Source organism: Arachis ipaensis, chromosome B4 (genome assembly GCF_059453495.1).
Source record: "Arachis ipaensis isolate K30076 ecotype BB chromosome B4, ASM5945349v1, whole genome shotgun sequence".
Classification (NCBI taxonomy): Eukaryota; Viridiplantae; Streptophyta; class Magnoliopsida; order Fabales; family Fabaceae; genus Arachis; species Arachis ipaensis.
Genome location: NC_142439.1, coordinates 22,420,115 through 22,446,869, shown reverse-complemented (window position 1 = coordinate 22,446,869; position 26,755 = coordinate 22,420,115). Strand labels below are relative to the sequence as shown.

Sequence of the window (26,755 nt, the reverse complement as noted above, 5' to 3'; positions counted from 1 at the left end):
GATACTTGATCGGATCTCTCAAGGTCCATAATGGACTACAATATTTTTCTAACATTTATCCTTGTGGTATTCTTCATTTGTGCCACATAGTGAATTTATTTTAAGAATTATCAACTAAATTTCAGAATGTAACATTCCTTTTAATGTATGGTGTTGGGAATATGATTAAGTGTATAACTAACTATTAAATAAAAGCATTAAAAATATAACTGAATTTAAGCAAGGTAATATATGATTAACAAAGATTATGGATTTGGATTATAAATCCAGCATAATTTATCATGATAAATACAAAAGGGACTTTCTATGCGAGATCTTTTATCCAAAGGCTAGAGACTATTCCTTTCAAATTAAGTTGGGAATAGGCTTGGAATGTAAAGCATGAGTCCCTTCACTCCAACTTTCATTGGCCAACTTTGACAAACCAGATTTCGTCGTTGATATGGATCCCATGAGCATCTTGAGAGCAAAATTTCATTGGGATTCACTCCTGCTTGCCTTCCCTCTTGTGTTATAGTTATAATGTCTTCATCCAAAAACAGCCTGAGTTGCTCATATAGTCTAAAACTTTCCAATTGATAAAGAGGGCACCATCGAAAGCAATTCTCTCCTTTCATTTCAAGAAACCATAACGAAACGCTGTAGTGATCATTCTTAGGTGTGTATAACATGAAGCAAGTCAAATCTTTCAATAGAATTAGTGAATTGCAATCTGACCTTACATTGTTAGGAATTCGAACCTGATGCCACTTGTAGCTACTTATCCAAAATATTATTACAGAAATAGGGACCTGTAAATTGTGGCCTCCAAAGTTAATCCAGAGGACCAACCCCTTCTGCGAAACGTAGTCAGCACCCACCTTGTTGATGTCACCAGTCAAAACTCTCTTTGGTTTCTAGTGTTCATGTTGGCTGTTCCATAGGGTAAAGCAAATGTTTTTGTCTTCAAAATTCTGCTTGAATACGTGCACAACGCAGTAGTATATTCTAGAAGGATAGTAAGTAAAAGCAAAAACTGAGACGCATGTAGGCACCTTAATGGCCGTGGCTGAGGCAATTGTCGCACACTGCGTGTAAGGATGTTCCATATGAGTAACTTGTTGTAGTGGCAGCCATTACTGAGTGTGAGGTAGAGGTTGCTGAAACAGGAACCCACAATTCCAAAATCATCACAATGTGCCAGCTCCATTGGGAGGGACAATCTGGTAGCCGCACCTGTTGAAGGATTAACACTTAGAATTGCATTATTATTGGTTCTCCATTTGGGGAACGAAATATGCAGTAGAAGTGTTTGTTTAAATGGGGCAAAACTTAGGTGGTTCTACGATAAAAATTTATACTCCTTTAAAGCAGAACACCAAAATGTGTTCAGTACCCTACATCTGCAAATACAGGAAGGATTAGCCTTTCTAAAGATGTAGAGGAGTACATCTTCTAGAAGACAATTAGAAGAAGAATCAGCAATTCCAGTTTCACACTCCATTTTTAAACATGAGTTGAACACATGTGTTGTGTTGGAAAGGAAAGTAACATAAAAGCATAAAGAGATGTTAAAAAAAGATCCTTCTCTTTGATGCACGATCTTATAAAAGCATAAATAGATCTTAGAGAGCCAAGTTGACTTTGTTAGATATTTTTTGTACATCTATTTACATGTGAAATTATTTACAAAGTATCCTATCACAGAGAAAAGTTTAGGAAGCTATTGACATGAAATCACAGTAAAAGTGATAATGTGCTGGCATAGCTTTTCGGGCTTCTATGCACAGCGTCCCAATTATACTGCTTTGATTTGGCATTTAAAGTGATGTGAAACAAATACAAAAATAATACAAATTTTTTAGTTTAAACCCAACTTTCTTTCTTTAGTCACAACATCAACTTGTAAATATATATTTCTTTTTCATGCAGTTGGCAAGTAACAGTAGTTGAGAATAAACTTCATATTTAGTCATGGTACAGGGAAACAAAAAATCTATTCATGACCATCCTTTGGTTTCAAATTGGCTCTAGCTTCAAATGTCACAATTGTGCTATTTTAATTATGTATCAAATTAATAAATTGAAAACTATATTTTAATTTTTATTCCTATAATAAATGACGATATTTTTGTTGACAGGTTTAAAAATTTAAAATGACATTTTCGCAAAAATATTGAATTATAAATTGAAAAAGTTAGTCATGGCTAATTTGTATGCCAAAGACTCAACTGAGACTGATGTCATGGCTAATGTAATGACTACCTTCTTAGAAGCGCACATTTGAAGGCAATGTTTACACAAAGCCCTATAGGCCTTGGTTCCTTATCACTCGTTAATGTGTATGGTTACACCTTCAAGTCATGAAAAAATTATTTTATTCGTTGTAAAAGTAAAAGAATTGTGTTATGAAAATTCCAAGGACATAGGTTCAAGTACACAGTGTAGCCATAAAGGCAAGGTCTAGAGGGCCATGAGAAACTAATCATAAAAAGGGATGCAATAAAATTATATTTTGTTTGTCAGTAAACTATAAGAACCACAATATGTGCAACTAAAGTGATGTAAACCAAATACAAAAGAAATGTAAATTTTTTTATTTAAACCCAACTTTGCTTCTTTAGGCATAACAGCAACTTGTAATTATATATATATTTCTCATGCAATTGGTAAGTAACAGTAGTTGAGAATAAAGTTGATATTTATTCATGCTCTATATGCACAAAAAATCTATTCATTGGCATCCTTTGGTTTTAAATTGAGCCTAAATTCAAATGTGACAATTGTGCTATTCTAATTATGTATCCATTTAATGAACTGAATATTATATTTTAATTTTTATTCCTACAACTTCACGCTAAATTTTTATTCATAGGATTAAAAGTTGAAAAATACATTTTTGCAGCAAAATTGAATTATAAATTCGAAACATTTGGTCATGGCTAATCTCTATAAGCCGAAGAATCAAGTATATTATGCAGGCATAAAGGCAACATGTACAGGACAATAATCCATGGCATGAGAAACTAATCAAAAAAATGGATGCAATAAAATTATATCCTATTTGCCAGTAAGCTATAAGAACCACAGTATGTGCAACTAAGCTAACAACTTATGCAGAGTTAATTTCTCCTGAACTTCATCTATACCTTATGCATATGGAGCACTATATGATCACGGGCTAAAAGCATGGATTTAGTTTATATGAGGATTTTAAAAATTGTTGTATTGCTTCCTTGATTATGATGGAGTATAACGAAATTTACCTCAACCAATAATCATTCATAGAGAAAAAGAAAAGAAAATCATGATACACAGGTTGATGTTGCAAACACGATGTCCATTAAATAAGTTATAACAACCAAAGCATAAAAGTACATTATATTCTAGTAGATGTGGCCTACCAAAGATGCATTACCTAAATACAGCATAATCAGGTTTAACATATATTTTTTCCACTAAAGATAACGACATAGAAACTGGAATTAATCACTAAAAGCACGCTCCAAAGATAGGATACAAAATATGCACCATACTTAACCTTAAAACTAAGTTGATTACAAATACCAGAGGTAATCCAGACTAATCATACCATGTGGCTCCTTATAACCTTCATCAAACTGAATGCACTCTCAGATCTCGACTTTAAATCGGGTATAATGTCTCATGATACACATGCAGTGACCTAATCCTTACTTTATCTTCATATTCTACCCAATGAAAAGTTCTCCTAGTCTTGTCCATGGGAGTGTATCGACATATGTGAAAGTGTGAAACGTGTGAATCATCGATGCCATCTTCTTCAAAATGTCTCTCCTTTATTTCTATTATATTTTCATTAACAAAGATGGCAGGAGTAAAGAGAGGGGCAACGCCATTGTACATGAACAACCTTGTCCATGCTGGCTCCTCCTCAGTAACAGTAACATGCCAAATAGAAGTGCTAAATACTTCCTCGTCATGAGTAGATGAGGCAAGGCAAACCTTTTGGTTCAGGAGCATGAGAATGTAGCAATGAGCCAAAGCCTGCTGAGAAATAAAAATTTGCTGAAAAGTGTTAGATAATAAGGAGAAACATACAATATATGAGGATCTTCTTTCATCATCGTCAACTGAGCATGTTAACCAATAAATTGATTCATCAAGTGTAACATACGTAGCATCTAAGGTTACAACATATGGTGGACATGTTATGATCACATTCCAGTTTCTTCTAAAGCTTGTATATATCGAAAGTGAGCTTGAAGGACTTTCTGAAGTTTGTCTGAAAATATAAAGGATGGCATAATCCAAAGTGGATGGAAAGTACACCAAAGCATATAAATATACCAAGTCTGGCTGGAAAATATAAACAGGATCCTGGATAATTTTTTATTTTCGGCTAACAGGATTCCAAGATAGCAAGTAAGACTTCTTGCCCATGGAACTGTATCTTATGCAGAGGATCCCATTTTCAACGCCAATAATGTGGAACCAACCTTCATATGCCAGCAAAAAAGGAAAGTGAAACGGCATAGTGTAACCACTCGAAGCATCCATCCTCATTACCCAATCTACAGAGTTCATCAGAGAGGATGGATAGCAAAAATGCATTAGGAGTGAGCAGCCATGATGTTTCCACCTTTGAGCAAGTGTTGTCACGAAGTCATAGCTACTTAGTTTGACTCTACAGGAGCGACAGGTGCTACGAGCATTCAAAATGGTTGAAGCATCAGCACGGTGGAAAATGTCAAGCATAACCTCGTTCGGGAGCTCGGCCAGGGGAATAGAGACGGGAGGAACATCACTCATTGTGTCTGAGATGCGAGGATTGCAGAAGTAAGAGATCAGGGAGGGGAAATATATGCAAGTTAGGAAAATATATTTTTTCAGTGTATGACTTGTGTTTATATGCTCTGAGTATTCCTCTTCATTTATAAAGGAGTTCATAAAAGTATATCATTAATGAAAAAATTACTATTTTTTATTTTTATTTAGGCATCTGTACTAAATAGTAATTGGAGGAGAACTATATTGCTTAGTCTTTTATGGGTAATGTTCAAGGTTGACAAATTCAGAAGATCTCACAGTTGAAAGGGGAACGGCTTCGATGGATACTTTTGGCAGGGAAGTCAGAGTTTCTAACCCCCTGCTTGATTTGTTTATCTAATAAATCTCCCATTTTGGAATGAGTTAAGTCTAGATTTTAAAGTAATTTGCCCTTGCCATTTAGTTCCTTTAATAAAACGAAGCAAGCCCGCCATTTGTAATGCGATAGCAGGCTGCCAAATTTAATTGATGAAGAGACTTGCTAGAAATGACAATAGATAATGATCTGGATTTTTTCAAATCTGATTACAGGATATTCACATCATTATCTCTGCCATTACATCGCCATAAAGAAAGCAAACAGAATGGGATCCAATACGGCAGTGGTGTTACTTCTTCTTCCCATTCCAAGTGCATTTCGATTGAGTTGCTTTAGTGATTGATTGAGCTAGCATGTTGCAAAATGCAAGTTGGCTAACTTTGCAAGGTATTAAATTAAAATTAAAATTTAAACCTCATTGATGAAATGTATTGTAAAATCTTGGGAATATCGGTTACACATGCAAACCTAAATTATGATACATTCCACTAATTATTTTAATGAGGATGCCGTGTTTTGTAACTTGGTATTCCTAAAAGAAAAATGCAGTTTTATACTTGTGTAATTTGGAATATAATTTTTTTTCCTTCATTGGCACAACAGTTGCTCAAAGTATGAGCTATGCTGCTATGCTCCCATTAAAGATTTTATTGAATGTAAATGATATTGCTAGAATATGCAAACAATTAGTGAAGACAGAACAATTTGGCTTTCTTTTGTGAACAATATCTCATTCATTGTATGTAAGTAAATATTTACTGAGTAAGGAATGAAATAAGTGATTATGACTATTGATAGTTATCCTTATAATAGAGTTTTAATATCTAAAATTGAGTTTGCATACATAGAATCAATTGGGTAAATATTTGTTGCAGTGACAGATTTACAATGGTTTAATTAGTATACTTTTCAATGGAGGATTGAAAAATGATGTGAATGTGCGATAAGGGAAAAGAGTTTTATGGCGAATGGGTTAATAAATAAGATAACTTATAGGGCTTAAAAGGTTGGATAACATTACCGCATGCAGCAAGGTGCAAATAATGAAGGAACGCAGGGTTTGTCATCCATACTTCCAAATAGATATATAATTCAATCTATTGTGGCTGTCATGCTTAATGTAATGACTACCTCCTTAGAAGCGCACATTTGAGGGCAATGTTTGCACAAAGCGCTCTAGGCCTTGATTCCTTATCACCAATTAATGTATATCGTTACACCTTAATCCTTGAATAAATTATTTTATTGATTGTAAAAGTAAAAGAATAGTATCATGAAAATTCCAAGGACATAGGTCCAAGAACACAATGCAGGCATAAAGGCAAGGTCTAGAGGGAAGTAAACCATGACATGAGAAAGTAATCATAATAAGGAATGAAATACAATTATATTCTGTTTTTAGTAAGCTATAAGAACCACAACATGTGCAACTAACCTAACAACTTAGTCTGCAAGTTATACTGGTCTAATTTAGAATTTAAGGTGATGTAAACCAAATACAAAAGTAATGCAAACTTCCTGGTTTAAACCCAAAGTTACTTCTTAGGCACAACCTCAACTTGTATATATATATATATATATATATATATATATATATATATATATATATATATATATATATCTTTTTCATACAGTTGGTAAGTAACAGTAGTTGAGAATAAACTTGATATCTAGTCATGCTCCATATGCACAAAAAATCTATTTATGACTATCCAGCAGAATTAAAATGAGTCTAACTTCAAATATCACAATTGTGCTATTCTAATTATGTATCCAGTTAAGGAATTGAATATTATATTTTAATTTTATTCGTACAACATGAAGCCAAATTTTTGTTCACGAGATTAAAAATTTAAAATGATATTTCCAAAAAAAATTGAATTATAAAATCAAAATGTTGGTCACGGTTAATCTTTAAGCCAAATAATCAACTGAGACTGCTGTCATGGCTAACCACTTATGACTTAAAGGACTACTAAGACAAAAATACACTTTTATACTTGTATAATTCAGAATAGATATTTTTTTTTTCGGTTTTTGGCACAACAGTTGGTCAAACAATGAGCTATGGTCCCATTAAAGATTTTAATGAGTATAAATAATGTTGCTTGAATACCTAAACAATGAGTAAAGACTCTTGCAATTTGGCTTTCTTTTCTCAATAATATCCTATTGATTTTGTGAGGAAATACAATTTGAATAAGGAATGACATAAGTGATTATGACTATTGTAGGAGTTGACAGATTTACTATGGTTTAATTAGTATACTTTTCAATCGAGGATTGGAGAATGATGTCAATATGTGATAAAGGGAAAGAGTTTTCTGGCGAATGGGCTAATAAATAACATAATTTGTAAGGCTTAAAATCTTGGACAACATTACCAGCTGTAGCCAGCTATAGATAATGCACATAAGAACTTAATAAACAAAGCAACTAAATTGAGGAGACATTAAACATTACAAAAGGAGGAACATTGCAACGACACACAATATATAAACTACAAACAGATTGAAAGGCTAAGAGAACATTAAGCTATAATGCTAACAAAAGATTTGTCTCACGACAAACTTAACCAAACCAACACTGTAACTTCCATACAAACTTTTCAATCAATCTTTTTTCTTCCACAATTCCTCTTAAATGTTTTGTTAGCTGATGCCTGAACATCTGGAGACAGGGCTGCTTCTGCTGGGGAGTCATCAACTGCATCAGTAGAGGTTTTCTTGGCTGGAGTTTGATAGGAGCTATCGCAATTGCTCTCAACAGCAGAATCCAAAGTTTCATACAAACTCCACAATCAAAAACTACATACTTAGCAGCCTCTTCATTGCAGATAGTTATCTCTATTTACCAAAGCTAACAGAATGATGTGACACGCATAAACTCTTTACCTTGGACAGGGAAACTGCAGCATGTCCATTGCTATCTTCGTCTGTTTCAACTATAGGGATATTAGCTAGCATCTACAAACACTACACGAAGTAAGATAAAGTTAAGAATCATGTTAGGTACAATAATACATTGAATAGCAGAGCAGAGTTTTAGGTCTTAGCATAAAATTGTGCACTTACAGAAGCATCAGAAGAAGAGTTAGGCACACCATAACTGAACATGAGGGACTCGTCGTCTAAAAGTTTTGTGACGATGTACACCCCTTCCATAGCATTGATATTCTTGTAAGTGATGTTAAGCTTGAATAAGAGCCTTTTGTCAATCATATTCTCCAGGTATTTAGGGTATGACTCTCCTTTCTCACACTTCTTTACATGGAGGATAGAATGTTTTACTCAGCCGCATAAACATATTCTCTATGAGAATTTTTTTTTAACTCGAATCAATTTGACTTACAGATAATTCGTTAACTTTCTCAGCAGCCTTTTCTATCATTTGCTCTGCTTTTTTGTTCCACACAAGGAGGTTTAGACAACCACTTCCATCAGTCACAATTACTTGGAGCCTATACCTACATTAACATCTTAGCAACACATTAATCGTAACCCGTAAAGATAACTACATGCAACTACACTATATTTGCCAATTGAATATATAAAACACGCATTAAAAAAATTAGGAAAATTTTCTGATCTAACAACCAACCTTAGCATAACCTTGAAGTCTACACGCCTACAATTATCATACCAATACCTATCTTTGCTCTGCACAACCTTCTTAAGACATGTCTTACACGACATATAGGACCAATCATCTTTACCAACCTCTAGAGAAATAATGGTCCCAACAATCCAACATGACGTTTCCTAACAAAAATGGTCTAAGTCAGTAACAAAATACGTACAGCCTAAGTTATCAGATTGCAATCTCACCTCAGTCATATTAAGAACCTCTTCTATAGTGCGCACTGGTACAATGCTAGCATTGATCTCATCTGTGACTGAGTATTGAGGTTGAGCTTCCAGCTGACTAATTCGTTGTGAACAGGGAACAAAATCCGTGCCAATCTATGCATATGGCAAAAAAGTTAACATATGCTAATATCATATTCAAAATCTGGAATCTAAATGCAGAATAAACCAAGTATTTGTCACCAATGACAAACCTTTTCTTGAAGTCAATAACCTCAGGAAGGTTTGGATTGAAGTAACATGTGGACACATAGTAGGTGCTTTGAATATTGACAGAATTCCAGTACATGTTGGACTTAAAGAGCTGAACCACCATTATGAAAGGCTCCCCATCATCTCGCTCGAGATGTGGAAGAACTTCATCGACCAATTTTTCAAACAATGTACATTTAATTTTGTGCTTCCTGGAACGAAAAAACAGAACACCACACCTTAACTAATTTGTCCACTATTAGTTACTAATCACATAAAGTAGTGCATCAAAGTTACATAGTTTGTCCGTATAATATAATATGCACAATATGTTAAACTAATTTACCAACCTCTGCTGAGTCATGATCTATTTAACATATCCAACAATTTAGACACATTTATGCGTAAAAAACAATTTACTTCCCCTTTAAATAATGATTGCATTTTTCCTTTTTCTTTAGTGCATGACCACAGTTAATACCCAAAGTAAGCCTCAATTTAAATTATTCAAAACTAATACTAAATTCATAGCTGACACATATCCAAAGCAATAAACATTACTCTAGATCTTCCAACTGAAGTGTAATAAGCTTCGTTTCATCACCAGTGCGTGTAATCAGCCCCCTGACCTCTTCCTTTCCAACAACCTTTCCTATGTAATCTGCATGTCACAATACATAGCTTTATATCTAAAGGTATAACTTCCCAATTTGATCAAAGGATGACAAAAAGAAGCTATTTCAATTAAACTTACCAAATAATAGATTTCCGTCGGTTGAACCATTTTCATCAAGTTCATGAAACGGACGAAACTTGAATGGGTTAAAAGCAAAAGTCTCAATAGGTAAGACTGCCACCACAGTCTTTGTATAAAAGTTAAGCTTGTACTTGTGAGGAGTTGTCCTAACCTTTCCATTCTTAAGCTTAATAATAAAATTTTGCATACTATAAACACAATGCTCCTTTATCCTATTTTTGAACAACTCCAACCCAGGCTTGCAAACGGTTGCATGAATTCTATCACCCTGTAAGTTGGATAAATACAACATGAACATAACTTATTAGTGCACACCTAAGAAGAAGCTGCAAGGTATAAGTATGAATGATGGAAATACCTTCTCATCTTGTAAAACCAACTCCAAGCTAAACACCTCATTCTTGTTCCACTGACTTGGAAACTCATACAATCGAGCAACCCCCACAACCAAGGACCAGGCAAGCTTGGTTGGATTGATATCTCTGATGAAATCCTTCCTCGCAGCCATTTGTTTGAGCAGAAAAGAATATCGAGCTCAACCTATAGCAGATCCAAATAACAATACACATATATATTTTGTATAAGCTTTGGGGTTCTCATATTTATACACAACTATTTTTGTCATGATGACAGTGGTGGGCGGGAAAATCTGTGATTTTTGAACACCGGACGGAGCCCGCCTAAGTGGGAGGCACCAAATCGATCGCTTTATTAACCGCAAGTCACCGGTCAGGTGTTGCAGAAGATTCTTCCTTTACAGACATTTTGAATTTTTTCCAAGACCTCTCACCAAGCAAGCCGGTCACGTAAGCACGGTTCTTGGAAGTAACACTGGTAGCCTCGTTCATTGCATTGCAATTTCGGCGAGAGGCCCTGTTGAGAGGAGGCCAATTTCTTTTCCGCACCGAGCCCTGTTTCTATAACATTTTAGTTTCCTTATGTTTTCATTGTGACATTAGTTGTCGCTGAACCCTAGCCACGTGTCCACATCCACCCTTGCTTCTCATTTCGAGTGTCATCGAGGGAATTATTTACTTTAACTAATGAACAACATATTTCAAGGACCCAACCATCTTACTTTGGCTGCAACGTGTTGTCACCTAAGGGTATGCTCAATTGGAGGGAACACTGTGAATATGCCTCGGTGAGTGAACTGATTAACTATTATATTTAGAATAGATATCTATGGGGCACGTACCAATTCTCCGCCCCCCATTCCCATTTGGAAGAATGCTTCCGTCATCACTCTTTTTCTGTCACGGATCCCCGTTTAGTTCTCTCTGCAGGAGAGGCATGTACTCACGGATATTCATAGATATTAATCTTTAAAAAAATAAAAAATAATACAACCATAATATAATCTAATATAATTTAACCAAATTGATCAGATTACAACACAATTCAACCACAAATTTAACATAATTTACATATACAATAAAAAAAAGAAAATAGAAATAATTTCCGACAAAGTAATATAACATAGCTCTTATATATAAGTGGGTATTTTGTGAATTTTTCATGCTTCGCGGGAATTTGGCAGGTCCCCATAGAGTAGGTATTTCTATCCCTATCCTCGTTCCTGTTTATTTGTGGGGGCGGACCTGTCCCAGTGGAGACTTTGTAGGTCTTTGTTAAACCCTCGTTGTGGATAATATCCATGAGTACTCACTTCTACAGGTATTTTTGTCATCCCTATTGATGACCTTTGGTCCCGTGACAAAGTAATAGCCCTTACCTGTATTTATGCTAAAGAGCTAAAATGGATTTAGAGAAAAGGACAAATAGGTTCCTTACCTTTTGTCATGTGAAAATTTAGGGAGTTAAACTCCAAAGTGGTCATTGAGATTCACAAAATGCACCGATTTAGTCCCTAACTTTCCAATTGCACTAATTACATCCTCCAGATTGCAAAAAATGCATCAACGTGGTCCCTCTCGAATTTTTTGTTAATATTTCTTGCCGGCGGGAGTGACGTGGCGAATGATTGCCACGCTGGAGACCCAAGCCATCATCCCCAACTCTATAGTTGTCGTCCCCTTCTGTCCATGTCGGCCAAGCAACTTCTTACCCTCCTCGCCGTGATGCTCGTAGTTCTTGCGTATTACGGTGCTTCTCGCGGTCTTTCTGTGTTGCTTTGCTTCTCGCCGTTCTCACCGAAATTCTAGTAAGTGACTCCTCTCTTTGTTGTGTTCTTGCTGTGTTGTATTTGTTTGTTAATTTGCTTAATTAATTTCTTAATTTTTTTTTTGTTCTTGTTCTTCCGGCATTGAATTTTTTTCACCTTCCATCTCCCTGGTTGTAGGAAGCCACATGGAGAGGCGACACAAATTGAAGACAGAGAAGAAGGATCATATTGATTTGGCATAGGTTACTTTGTGCTATCACTATTTAGCCCCTTACAGTATCGTCTTAGGATTTTCAGAATTCCCAATTACACCCGCGGAACATAATGTGTTCCAAACTAAATTCACAACAAAGTATTGCAAATTTGTTATCAATATCGTATCTCTCACTGGGAAAATCGAAAGAGGCCTATCATCAAGCTCATAGTTCATCGATATTACAAATTTCACAATCAATAATCTCCAACCTCAGCAAGCTAAATCGTTAAGCCACCGAAAATGGGAGGCCATGGCAGCCTCAACATTCTCCACAGAAGCGGTGGAACGTCTACAACTATGAGAACAGGGAAAAGGTCCGCCGCGACAAGGAGCAAGCCACCAGAGATGAGCAGATCAAGCGCGACGAGGTCAAAAAGCACGACGTTGAGCTCCGCCTCGAGTGCCTCTACACCGGCAAGGGTTTGGCTCCTCTCGTTAAGGCCAAGGTAGAGGAATAGAAGGAGGAGGAAGAAGAAAAAGAACCGAAATTGAAGAATTCGGGTGACAACAGACACACTAACTTGTTTAAGGGGATTAAGATTTTCGATCCTGTACGAGAAACCGAGAAGAGGAAGGATTTGTTAGGGGAAAGGGAAGGGTGGAAGAAGGAGAAAAGGATGAAGAAAGAAGAAGGGAAGTCCTCGGGGGTGGTGGTGGGTCCCGAGGATGAGAAGTATATGGGATAGCAGGGAAGGGTGTGAAGATGCCTTGGTATCTTGAGATTCGTAATTGCGCCGATGAGAAGGGCGGTGGGGATGATAGTGATGGGGAAGTGAAGAATGAGAACAAGAAGAAGAATGGGAGGAAGACTTTGGAGGAGTTGAGGGAAGAGATGTTGAAGAGGGAGAAGCACGAGAATGAGCGGGAGAGGAATGATTGCCAATACGACGACGTTTCCCATCCTCCAGCATGGCAATCATTCGCCACCTAACTCCCGCCGGCAAGCAATATGAACGGAAAATTTGAGAGGGACCACGTTGATGCATTTTTTGCAATCTGGAGGATGTAATTAGTGCAATTGGAAAGTCAGAGACTAAATCGGTGCATTTTGTGAATCTCAAGGACCACTTTGGGGTTTAACTCAATATTTAGGTCTTTAAGAATTGAAAAATACATTTAAGTCTCCAACCTCCTCAAACCTAGGACACTTAGATCCCTTCGTCCATCTGAGCTTGCAAAATGTAATGGAGACGTCTGACGTGGATGCTATTTTGCAGATGTGGCCGTTATAGTGTGCCACGTGGATGTGTCAAAAAGGTTTAGGGGCAAAAAATCCCCCTAAAAAAATAAAAGGACATATTAGTCATTTGCTCCTTTTTCTTCACCTCTTTTGAAATATAGGACTTTCTCCTTCTTCTTCAAGCTTTTTCTCCTTCTTCTTCAAACCTCTGTCAATAACAAAAACCCCCGCTGACAACTATAATCACTGCTATGTCGGCGTCACGTCCCTCCTCCGATCTCATCCTTGACTGCCTTGGACCCTTGTTGAATTCGATTCTGACCCAACATCATTGTACAGTTTGTCGTCGTGCTTTGCAGCTACACTTGTGGCCTCGACGCTAGCTACCACCACCAATGCTAGCTACCACTGACTCTAAATTAAGAATTCTCTTTCTTCTCCCGCTTAGAGATCCTTTCAGTATCAATCTTTCGAGATTCTCAAGTGAAGTTAGGCAGTTTTCGGTTTTCTGGGGCAGAAATAGCACTAGCACTAGAGGATATGAAGCTAGTGTTCATTTCATAATTATTCAATGAGTAAGTTAAATTTAGATTATTACAAACAATAAGTAATTATTAAAACACCATATTTGCATCCCTTCTCAAAATCTTTTTCTTGATTACTTACTAAACCTGTATTTCTGCATTGTATCAAAGAATTCCATAAACAAAAGTCCAATCTTAACCAAATATTTTATTATGCCAATGATAAAATAAACCTGCAGATGACTTTTCAAAATGAAATTTGCTGAAAAAATACATAAAAATTGTTCAATCCAAGCAAATTTTCTATTCAAAGTTTAAAAAATTAAAGGTATCAATAAATTTGTGCAAAAATTTGGAAAATTTTCATTTTCATTTGAATCATAACTACCTCTCACACACATTAGATTGTCAAAGGCATTGTCATCATTATTCATTATTTAGCAATTACATAAAATTTCAAAGCTTGAAGCTCGGTCCCTATTCCTAAAACTACAAAAAGCAAGAAATTAAAGAAAAAGAAGAAATGAGTGAGAGTGAGAGTGAATCACTAGTGGCATCGCCGAGTTGAGTGACAGCATCAACGAGGCGTTCATGGAGGTCAGTGGTCCAATGAAGCCAAGGCTTCGGATCAGAGGTCAAAACCAGACACGACCCTCCTCCTCTTCGGCCCTACATCGTCATCTCTTCCACTCCTTCGTCACCACCACCACCGCCACCACCGCGGGAATGTATTAACCTTAAAAATATGCTTCTTCTTCTTCTTGTATGGTTATTCACAGAAAAAAAAAAAAGACATTGAAGCGGGGGGTTTATTTGTCTCGTTTTGAAATGCCCCCTCCCCCCACTTGTGCTTCCGTAACGGCCATGTCAACACAACGAGAGCCACGTCATACATTTTTATTGGGTCTGACAGGCCTATATAAACGGAATAATTTATATGTCTAACTTTTAAAGAGATCAGTGACTTAAAAGTATTCTCAAATAGTCAGGAATAAAAATGTTTGCAGGACAAAATGTCAGAGACCTATTTATCATTTTTTTAAGAATTTATCATGTTCATATGACTATAACCCTCTCTTTTTTTTTGAATTTTGGTTGTCTCTGCCTCTCAATTCAGTGAAAGTAAATTGTGATACAAGTGTTTCTTCTAATAGTCTTTCTGCCAGCTTTGGCTACCTTATTTGTGATGCTATGGGAAGTTGGGTGAAGGGTTGTATGAGTGCTCTTCCATATACGTCTGTGCTTCGTTGTGAGGTGTTTGCTATTATTTTTGCTTGGGAATGTGATTTCTGTGAAATTATTTGTGAGACAAATAATCTAGATGTCTTTTTTATATCAAGAGATTCTAGAATCTTGAATATCTAAGACAAATTCAGACTTGGTTTATAAAATTCATGAGGTCCTTCGGTGGAATTGGAAAACTGAAATCAGTTTTGTCCAAAAATTGGCGAACTGAGTGGTAAATGCTATGGCCAAGTATTCTTTGAAACAAGATGTAGAATATATCGAGTGGCGTCAACTTTGGGATAGACTATGTAATTCTTAGAGAAGATCTCACCAATCTCCCTTACTCCCTCTTTTTTTGTTTTTTTTTTTAAATAATTACCCAAATCAATCTCCAAAAATTTTAAAAACGGACATTTTAATCTCTAAAAAATTAATACACAAAAATATTCCTAAAGTTTTACTCTATTAGACAAATTCGTCTCAGTTCATTTTTCGGTAGAATAATTACCCAAATCAGTCCCTTAAAATTTTAAAATTGACTTTTAAAACCGACTATTTTAGTCCCTAAAAAAAATTAATACACAGTTCAATTTCCAACGTTTTTTTCCGTCAAATATAACAGTCACTCATCCATAAAAAAAGAGTAAAATAAAATAAAATAATTCTTATTATTATTGTTATTAATTACACAATAATACTATACTATAATTTTTTGTATTTTTTAGACAAAAATAAAGATAAATTTATTCATTAAATTCTTATGTATGTATTTATAATATAAAAAAATTTTTTGCATAAATAATAATAATAATAATAATAATAATAATAATAATAATAATAATAATAATAATAATAATAATAATAATAAAATTATTAGAAACTATTCTACAAAAAAATTAATATTAAAATTATTTGATATTTCTGTATTTAATATAATTAAAAGGTGTCCTATTTTAAAAAGTATGTTTGTATTAAAAGAAAATGTTTTAATTTTGGATTTCAAAGCATCATTATTTACTTTACTTGTTTCCAACGAAAAGAGTGTATCAATATATTAGTGTCATCGTCCACATGCACAAAACTAAACTAATAACAATAAAGGTTGACATATAGTAAAAGTAAAATGGACGGAAAATTGTTATGTCTGACAGAGAAAAACGTTGGGGATTGATCTGTATATTAATTTTTTTTGAGGGACTAAAATGTATGCTTTTAAAATTCTTGTGGAATGATTTGAGAAATTACTCTGCCGAAAAATAGATTGAGGACTGATTTGTTTGATGGAGTAAAATCTTGGGGATTAATTTGTGTATTAATTTTTCTTGGGGATTAAAATATCCACTTTTAAAATCCTTAGGTAGCATTTGTTTTGAGGTATTGATACGGAAACTGAGAGACTGAGATTCAATATCATATTTGTTGGTCCAGAGACTAATACTAAAATTTCAGTCTCTGTCCTAGGAATGGATCCTCTTCAGTGAAGAAAAAATTGGATGGTGTCAATTGTTTAATCTAACCCTTCATTGTTCTCTCTCTCATATTTATTTTTGGTCCCACTTATAGAATTAAAGGTGAGAGATCACACTTTATTCTCTCAAGTGTTAAAAAAATTGAGAGGATCCATTTTTCTCTGTCCCCAAAAATTTCAGTATTTCAGTACCTCTAAAAAGTGGAGACACAATAGACTGAAATTTTTTATAACAGAAACTGAAATTTTAATAATATTTTATACCTAAAATACTCTCATTTTAATTAATTAATTTCAACTTTATTTTTTATGCAAATTAAATTTATTTTAGGAGGTCTATTCGATATTTTCACAGATTTTTAAAATATAGATTGATTTATGAAAAATACTTTTAATTTTATTCAGATAACAAAATCTAATGATTTTAATTTATTTATTAGGTAAATTTTAATAGAAATTAAAAACAATGGTTATAGAGGTAATGGTTATGAATAAATTCACACTTGAATTTAATGACTATAATAGATGCATTGCTTGCATACCATTAATTAGGTAGATTTTAATCTTAGTCATTTAAATTAATCTAATGACTATAAATACATTCTCATATTAAAATTCTATTCTCATAACATATATATATATATATATAAAGAGAGAGAGAGAGAGGTTGTTTAAGTAACAGTTATCCAATCTCCAACTTCATTTTTCTTTCGCATCTCCATATTCCCTAATTTTAAACCTAAGTGAGGTTTAAAATTACTTGCAAACATTTTGATCTACAACATGATACTTCATGGGACATCGTAAAATTTTAATAGTAATTATAGTCTTATGCAACCTGAATTCATATGACAAAAACATTTTTTATCGAGACTCTTAACATGTATATATTGCATGATTTGAATATCTATCAAATCACCTGTAAAGTTGATATATTGAACCTTAATATATTTAATTTGACTGTGGTCTCTTTTCCGAGCTAAACACACATTCACCAATGCCTATTTCCTTTCCATAGATTATTGCGATATTGGAGATCCAACCTTTACATGCCAACGCTGCAAAGCTATATTCTGGTACGAAGAGCGCATAAAAAAGCACTACAAGCCTAAATGTCCAAAGTTTAGCCTATGCTGCCGACAAGGTCAAGTCCAACTTCCTATGCTTCAAGAACCTCCTGATTCATTGGGAAAGCTTTACTTTGACAGCACTAAAAAAGCGGAACACTTTCGATCGAACATTAGGAGCTACAATAGTATGTTTGCTTTCACATCATTCGGGGGTAAGATACAAAGAACAATAAACCAAAGCCGTGGACCCCCAACCTTTATTCTGTACGGGCAAAATTACCATTTAATGGGGAACTTGCTTCCACCAGAAGGCGGAGTAGCAAAATTTGCACAATTATATATATATGACACTGAAAATGAGATTCGAAATAGAATCACTGCCATCAGATCATTTCCATACAATTTTATTAAAGGCTGAAAGATAGTTATCTCACTTAATTCATAATGATTGCAGACATCATATTTACATGTTTTATGCCATTTTTTGCAGCTCTAATGATCACTTGAACAAGCTTCATGCGGATATTGTCTCTACCATCAAAACTACGTTGGATAATCATAATGTCCTTGCAAAGTCTTTTCGACTTGCTCGCGATGCACTCACAACAAACAGCAATAATTCTGTTTGCCTTCGACTCATAGGCAAAAGAGGAAAAGATGGGAGGAGGTATAATTTGCCTTCAGTGTCTGAGGTTGCTGCTTTAATTGTCGGTAATTTTGATGGATCCACAAAAGAACGAGATATTATTGTTGAGACCAAATCAAGGTCGCTTCAAAGAATAACAGAGCTCCACCCAGCTTATCTAGGCTTGCAATATCCTCTTTTATTCCCTTATGGTGAAGATGGATGGAGAGAAAATATTATCTTGAACAAAGTTAAGAAAAAACCAACAGATGAAGACAAGCATGTCACAATGCACGACTTTTTCGCATTTCGAATCCAAGACCGACCTTCGCACAACGGTGTCCTGTTATATTCCCACCGGTTATTCCAACAGTTCATAGTTGATGCATTCTCAATGGTTGAAAGTGCTAGATTGAAATTTATTTACACCCACCAAACCGAATTTAGAGCTGAGATCTACAATGGGCTTCGGGATGCCGTTTTCAACGGCGAGACCAATGCTGCCTCAAAGGGTAAGAGAATTATACTGCCAGCAACATTTACTGGTGGGCCAAGATACATGATTCAAAATTATCAAGACGCCATGGCAATATGTAGGTGCGTTGGTCCAGATTTATTCATCACTTTTACATGCAATCTGCAATGGGACAAAATACAACGGTATTGTAGAATGCATAAAGTCAAACCAGAGGACAGGCCAGACATGATTTGCAGACTATTCAAGGTTAAAGTGGACATGATGATTAAAGATCTTAGATACAACAAATTATTTGGTACTACAAAAGCAGGTACGAAACTTACATATATATATTTTACGTATTTATCCCTACCATTTTCCATATTTCTTCATAATTAAATGAATGTTAATACCATATGCATTATGCTGTTTTTTCCAGTTATCTACACAATAGAATTCCAAAAGAGGGGACTCCCACATGCACATATATTATTATTCTTGCATGAACAAGATAAATACCCAACCCTTGCAGACATAGACAAAATCATATGTGCTGAAATTCCTGATGCTGATGTTGACAATGCATATTACGAGGCTGTAAAGAGTTTTATGCTTCATAGTCCATGTGGTCTTAGCAAACCAACTTCGCCTTGCATGGAGGAAGGTCGTTGCATCCGTCATTTCCCTAAGAAGTTCAACAAAATGACTACAGTTGATGAAGATGATTACCCAGTATATAAGCGTCGAGACAATGAACGCACGGTGGAAGTTTTAGGAATTCATCTAGACAACCGATATGTCGTGCCACATAATAAAATGTTGTTGCTAAAATACCGTGCTCACATTAACGTCGAATGGTGCAACCAGTCAAGATCTATCAAGTATTTGTTCAAATATGTAAATAAAGGAAGTGATCGCGTCACAGCCTATTTTTCTACGAAGTCCACCAATGGTAAGGCAACTTTAGAAGTTGATGAAGTGAAAATATTTTACGATTGTCGATATATATCTCCTTGTGAAGCTGCTTGGAGGATCTTTTGCTATGAGATTCACTACAGAAATCCATCGGTTGAGAGGCTAAGCTTTCGTTTGCCGGATCAAAAATTGGTTGTATTTACGAATAATGAATCATTGGTTGAAGCTGTTGCAAAGACAACTGTTAAAGAGTCCATGTTTCTAGGCTGGTTTGCAGCAAACAAAACAAATGCTGAAGCTAGAAAACTAACCTATAATGAGTTTCCAAGCAAGTTTGTTTGGAAATCATCTCTGAGAGCTTGGGAACCCAGGAAAAGTCATCAGGTCATTGGAAGGATCATCTTTGTACCACCATCATCCGGTGAGCTATATTATTTAAGGTTGTTGTTAAACATTGTAAAAGGACTAACAACCTATGCAAATATTAGGACTTATAATGGTGTAATCTACTCATCATTTCGAGATGCATGCTATACACATGATTTGCTAGACGACAACAAAGAATATATTGATGCAATTGAAGAAGTAAGTCATTAGGGCTTAGGTCATTATTTGCGGAGGTTGTTTGCGACACTACTATGGTCTAATTCAATGGTGCGACCGGAAGTTGTCTGGGAAAAAACTGCCATCCTATTAAGTGATGGAATTTTGCATGATTACAGAGTCATGTTTGGCCTACATGGTAACGAATGAATTGCAATCCATGACATCTCAATTTATTTTTCCATCCTTAAATTGTTAACTACATGTTTTTATCATATTTGTTTTACATAACACATGTTTCCGTCTCCAACAGTCACTTATATATATATTACTTTCTAAACATTTCAGATCTACTTTTCAGTGACGAAGAATTAAAGGATCTAACCTTGATTGACATTGAACAAATATTGAACAGTAACGGAAAGACTTTGTGCGATTATCCAACCATGCCATTTCCATCAAGAGATACCGACCATCTTAGGACGCGAAACAAAATGATCTTTGACGAATTAAATTATGATCGTGTTCTGTTAGAAAAGCAACACAATGACTGCCTCTCAAAATTGACTGCCGAGCAAAAGGGGGTATATGATAAAATCATGAGCTCTACAGATAGTCAACATGGACGTGTGTTCTTTTTGTATGGTCATGGAGGTATAGGAAAAACTTTCCTTTGGATAACTTTAGCTTCAGCACTAAGATCACGTGGACAAATAGTGCTAACTGTTGCATCTAGCGGCATTGCCTCTCTACTGTTATCTGGAGGTCGAACTGCACATTCTAGGTTTGCCATACCATTAACTCCAGATGAGTTCTCTACTTGCAACATTAAGCAAGGAAGTCCATTAGCAGAATTAATTGTAATAGCTAAGCTAATTGTTTGGGACGAAGCTCCCATGATGAGCAAATTCTGTTTTGAGGCATTGGACAAGACATTGAAGGATTTGATGAGATTCAAAGATGATCATAACCAGCACTTGCCGTTTGGAGGTAAAACAATTGTTTTTGGTGGGGATTTTCGACAAATTTTGCCTGTCATCCCAAAAGGAACAAGACAAAACATTGTTAATGCGTCTTTAAACTCTTCATACCTCTAGCAACATTGTGAAGTATTAAAGCTCACTGTAAACATGTGATTGCAATCTATGACTACAGATGATCAAGTAGAAAGTTTAAAGGAATTTGTTGAATAGATACTTCAAGTTGGCAACGGAATATCTGACAGATCAAGTGATGGCTGCAATAGCATTAACATACCTCCTGAATTCCTTATCACTAATTATAGTGATCCTATTAAGGCAATTGTGGAGGCAATCTATTCTGATTACATTGCTGACATGTGTAATGAAAGCAACTTAAAAGGTCGCGCTATCTTAGCTCCTACGGGTAATGCTGTAGATGAGGTAAATGATTACATGACTGTAATGAACAGCAATGAATGCAAGACATATGTTAGTTCCAACAAATGTCTGTCCGAGGGAGGTAGCAATCAAATTCAAGCTATGCATACACCAGAGTTTTTAGCAACAATTAAGTGCTCGGGGGTTCCAAATCACGAATTGAAGCTCAAAGTTGGTTGCCCTGTGATGTTTATTAGAAATATTGATCACTCATCAGGCCTTTGCAATGGTACCAGTTGATAATTACAAGACTACGAGATAAAGTTATTGAGGCAAAATTGTTAAATTCCAACGACTCTGTCAATAAAGTCTTTATTCCTAGAATGACACTCACACCGTCAGATGCCAGGCTACCCTTTAGATTCCAACGGAGACAATTTCCTCTTATGGTATCTTACGCAATGACAATCAACAAAAGTCAAGGACAATCCTTGAATCACGTGGGATTGCTATTGAAAAAACCTGTCTTCGCTCATGGCCAACTTTATGTTGCCATCTCAAGAGTCACAAACAAAAAAGGGCTGAAAATTGTAATTGCTCATGATGAAAACACAAACAAGACAAATAATGTTGTTTACCCTGAAGTCTTCAGAAATATATGACAATACGTTCAGCATTACGTATATTTTTATTATTACATAATTCTTCTATACACTCATTTTCGCTTATCCAACCCTAACTATTTATCTATAACTTTATCGCTACAATCTTACATCCTTTTCATATTTTTACCATTTTCTGTTTTTCATTGCAATTGTTAGCAACTATAACTTATTAACTCACAAGTATTTATCTTATGCTCAAACCATTATTTCTTCTATTACAGTACTTCTTCAACATTCATATTTAATACAATTCAAACCTTACTCAATCAATTTTACGAAATTATATTTCAAATGCTTTGAGTTACTATTTATATAATTTCTGCACCTACAAACAACACGAGAATAGTCTAATCTTTTTCAGGTCTTCTTTTTTCTTTATTAAAATGCTTACAATTTATTTTACATTTTACAAATACTTTTACAATTATAAAGATCATCGTTTTTTTTCTAACATCAGATAAAATAACCAACAATTCTTTATATTTACGTCATTTTAATCTGCATATGTGTTGCCTGCGCATCGCGCGGGTATCTTGCTAGTTCATTTTCATCCCTAGTCATCACGTATAAAAAACCATTGTTTCGATCCCTCGACATCCACCATGGCATAGAACAAAAAAGGATTCATCCCTCTTAATACCTTGTTGCAACCACTGAAAGAAGTCCAAAAAATGTCCGTTTGAAGCAAAAATTGGGTCGAGCTTTTCAAATACGAAGAACCATAAGGCACTCCTAAATACAATATCTAACAGTCTCTGGGTGAAGTTTACATCTAGAGCACAAGGCTGACATAGAAAGACCTTCCTAGTACGAAGCACAATGCTGACATAGAAAGTTTATTTGGACAATGAAAAAGTTGCCAAACAAGTTTTTCAATCAAGGCTATATTAACACACCTACTATCCCTTATCCCAAGATCTCTGAACCTCCTAGGAATAACTTGTTTCCAATAAGTCAAGCATAAGCTACGCCCTTCAGTGCTCCCTTTCCAGAGAAATTGTGTCATCATGGAATCTGACGTGTACCCCGTTATACTCGGGGATAAAGCCAAAATCAAAACCGAGCTCAAAGATCGGAAACAGAGAGACTACAACATAAACCCCTGACTAAGTCAACCTTATCTCCTAGCCGTTGTCTATAATAACAGAACCCACTAAACAGCATAGATCACGACTCTACATAACCAAAAGATACTGATAACGGCACCGATCATATATCGGAACAAACCAACACCACTCGCCTATAAAGGCTCAGAGAACACAACCCACAGGACAGGTCACAGAACTCACTCTGATTTATTTCTCTCATATTCTCATAACTCACATTCTTACTTGAGCGTCGGAGTATTTTTTGCAGGTGCTCCCGCCGCGGTGTTCCAACTCAGCCGACGTATACCTCTTCCACCTGAGCACAGTAGCAGGCAGAAGGAGTCGCTATACCTCGGCTCTATACGCACAGAACATTTGGCACCCATCGTGGGGCCTTTCTTTTCCTTTTTACACTTTGAGTTTTCTTTTACAGGGTCTCGCAACCTCCCGACATGGCCGACAATGGAGTTCATCAACTCACACAGGCCGAACTTAAAGCCCAGATGGCCGAACTACAAGCAGAGGTTAAAAGACTCGCCGAGTTGTCAGCACAGAACAACACCAACAAACGGGAATAGGGCAATTCTAAGAGCTCAACCCAAGGCGGCGCCGACCTATTAAGCGTCAACCCCCCGAAGGAGAGGCTGACCTTAGACAACCCATTCTCTAAAGAAATCACGAATTACCAAATGCCAAAGCATTTCACACTGCCTTCCTCACTTGAGCCATATAAGGGGATTGGTGACCCTCGGGCTCATATTAAAAAATTCCAGTCTATGATGTTTTTTAACGGCTCTAATAATGAACCTGTGCTTTGCAGAGCTTTCTCAACTTACCTTGACGGAGCTACTTTGCTTTGGTTTTCGAAATTACCTGCAGGGTCAATTTCTTCTTTCGAAGAGCTAGCAAAGTCTTTCATTGATTACTTTGTTACAGCACGAATATATGTCCACGGATCGGATTATCTCGGCACCATCCGCCAAGGTCCCCAGGAAAGTCTGAAAGACTACCTGACCAGATTCGCAGAGGCAACAATGGAAATACCCGATCTGGATCCCGCTGTCCACCTACATGCACTTAAGGCCGGCCTCCGACCCGGAAAGTTCAGAGAGACAATTGCAATCACTAAACCAAAGACATTAGAGGAGTTCCGGGAGAGAGCAGCTGGACAGATGGAGATTGAAGAACTACGTGAGGCCAATAAGACAGAAAGAAAACCTAAGAGGGAGGAAGACCGAATGCCAAGGTCGGCTCATAACAAAGAGCTCGGCAAACCATTCAAACTCACTCTGAAATTCGACAACTACACCAGGTTCAACACAAGGAGGGAAAAAATAATCAAAGAAATACTCAGCGCCAAGATCATAAAACCACCAGCGAGAGCGGGGAGCTATCAGGACCAGAGGTTTGTAGACAAAAGCAAGCACTCGGCCTTCCACCAGAAATACAGATACACAACCGATGAGTGCGTAATAGCCAAGGACCTATTGGAAAGACTTGCTCGGCAAGGCCTACTAGATAAGTACATCGAAGGAAGGAAACATAAAGAAGGCAATAGGGACAAGGAGGAATGCCAACAGGCCTCGGGAAACATGGAAGCCAACAAATGGCCAAACAACACCCAACCCAAAGGGATTATAAACTGCATATCCGGGGGATTTGCCGGAGGAGGCGAAACAACATCGGCAAGGAAGCGGAGCTACCGAGCTATGCTGGCCATCGAAGGAACAGCGCCACCAAGCAGCCAACATACACCCGACCTAGAGATTACTTTCAACAAGGCAGACATATGCTCGGTGGCCCCACACTTAGACGATCCAGTGGTAATCTCTATCCAAACAGGCGATCTATTGGTAAGAAAAGTCCTTTTGGACCCAGGTAGCAGTGCGGATGTTCTCTTTTATTCTACCTTTTTAAAAATGAATTTATCTGAAAAACTCATGCAACCATCATCCGGAGAACTAGTAGGATTCTCCGGAGAAAGGGTACCAATCAAAGGTTATATATGGCTAAAAACAACAATGGGAGATGATCCATTGTCAAGAACCCTTGATATACAATATCTAATAGTTGACTGCACGAGTCCCTACAATATTATTCTCGGAAGACCTGCTCTGAACATGTTCAGAGCAGTGATATCAACTTTTCATCTATGTGTTAAATTTCAGGCACAAGACGGCAAAATAGCAACAATTCACTCGGACCGCCAACAAGCTCGACAGTGCTATAACTCTAGCCTAAAGAGGTCGAACACAAGGCAGAAACAACACGAAGTCAAAGCAGTACAAACCATGGAGGAAGTTTTGTCCCTAGCCGAGCTCGACCCTCGAGGAGACACCCAAGAGAGACCTCAACCAGCAGACGAGCTCCAAAAAATCCAACTGACATCAAAAACCGGAACAGGTAACATACATCGACCAGGCGCTACAAGGACAAGAAAGGTCGGATCTTATCAAGATATTATAAGCCAACGCTGATTTATTCGCTTGGACCCCGGCGGACATGCCAGGTATAAGCCCAGACGTTATCTGTCACAAGCTCGCCACTAACAGAGCAAGCCGACCTATAGCTCAAAAGAAAAGGAATTTAGGAGCAGAGAAATCAAAGGCAGCCCTGGAAGGAACCAGCAAACTTTTGCAAGCCAACTTCATTAGAGAAATCCGCTTCACCACATGACTCTCAAATGTGATAATGGTAAGGAAAAACTCAGGTAAATGGCGCATGTGCGTCGACTTTACAGATTTAAACAAGGCATGCCCTAAAGATGCCTACCCTTTACCATGCATTGATAAGCTCATAGACAATGCATCAGGCTTTAAAAGCTTGAGTTTTATGGATGCATATTCTAGATACAACCAGATACTCATGCATCCAGAAGACCAAAGTAAGACAGCATTTATAACTGAACATGAAAATTTTTGTTATAGAGTAATGCCATTTGGTCTCAAGAATGCAGGTGCAACTTACCAACGCCTGATGGACAAAGTCTTCCATCATCAAATAGGACGAAACATGGAAATCTATGTAGATGATATGGTCGCCAAAACCACTCAGAAAATATCACACTGTGATGACCTCAAGGAGATATTTGAACAGATACGAGCATATAATATGAGACTCAACCCAGAGAAATGTGCCTTTGGAGTACAAGGGGGGAAGTTCCTCGGCTTCATGCTTACATCACGAGGAATTGAAGCAAACCCAGAAAAGTGTGAGGCAATAGTTAACATGGCAAGTCCTAAAACGATAAAAGAGGTACAACAATTGGCAGAGAAGGTAGCTGCACTATCTCGGTTCCTACCCGCAGTATCAAGTCGATCATACCATTTCTTCCAAACAATATTAAAGAA

At 36.5% G+C, this 26,755-nt stretch overlaps 2 protein-coding genes and 2 pseudogenes across 2 annotated transcripts; 3 read left to right on the top strand and 1 right to left on the bottom strand.

The window, feature by feature from the left end:
- Positions 1–7,715: 7,715 nt before the first annotated feature.
- Positions 7,716–10,430, bottom strand: LOC107636232 (replication protein A 70 kDa DNA-binding subunit B-like; annotated as a pseudogene).
- A 2,113-nt stretch (positions 10,431–12,543) lies between these two features.
- On the top strand, positions 12,544–13,234 carry LOC148566899 (uncharacterized; annotated as a pseudogene).
- Positions 13,235–14,598: 1,364 nt separating this feature from the next.
- On the top strand, positions 14,599–23,983 carry LOC107636230 (uncharacterized). The gene is made up of 8 exons (XM_021122384.1): positions 14,599–14,735; positions 18,263–19,185; positions 19,294–20,354; positions 20,492–20,511; positions 20,626–21,376; positions 21,506–21,941; positions 23,674–23,737; positions 23,839–23,983. The coding sequence occupies exons 1-8, from the start codon at positions 14,599–14,601 to the stop codon at positions 23,981–23,983; spliced, it is 3,537 nt and encodes a 1,178-aa protein (XP_020978043.1).
- Positions 23,984–24,094: 111 nt separating this feature from the next.
- LOC107636229 (uncharacterized) lies at positions 24,095–25,882 on the top strand. The gene has a single exon (XM_016339754.1). It carries the CDS (start codon positions 24,095–24,097, stop codon positions 25,880–25,882), a length of 1,788 nt encoding a protein of 595 aa, XP_016195240.1.
- Positions 25,883–26,755: the final 873 nt, after the last annotated feature.

Excerpts from the sequence above, each read along its gene's own strand:
- LOC107636230 (XM_021122384.1), top strand. The coding sequence starts at position 14,599 with ATGGAGGTCAGTGGTCCAATGAAGCCAAGGCTTCGGATCAGAGGTCAA. Across the intron at positions 20,512-20,625 it reads AGTCATGTTTGGCCTACATG|TCACTTATATATATATTACT; the intron begins GTAACGAATGAA and ends CGTCTCCAACAG. Across the intron at positions 23,738-23,838 it reads CCACCTGAGCACAGTAGCAG|GGTCTCGCAACCTCCCGACA; the intron begins GCAGAAGGAGTC and ends TTTCTTTTACAG.
- LOC107636229 (XM_016339754.1), top strand. The coding sequence starts at position 24,095 with ATGCCAAAGCATTTCACACTGCCTTCCTCACTTGAGCCATATAAGGGG.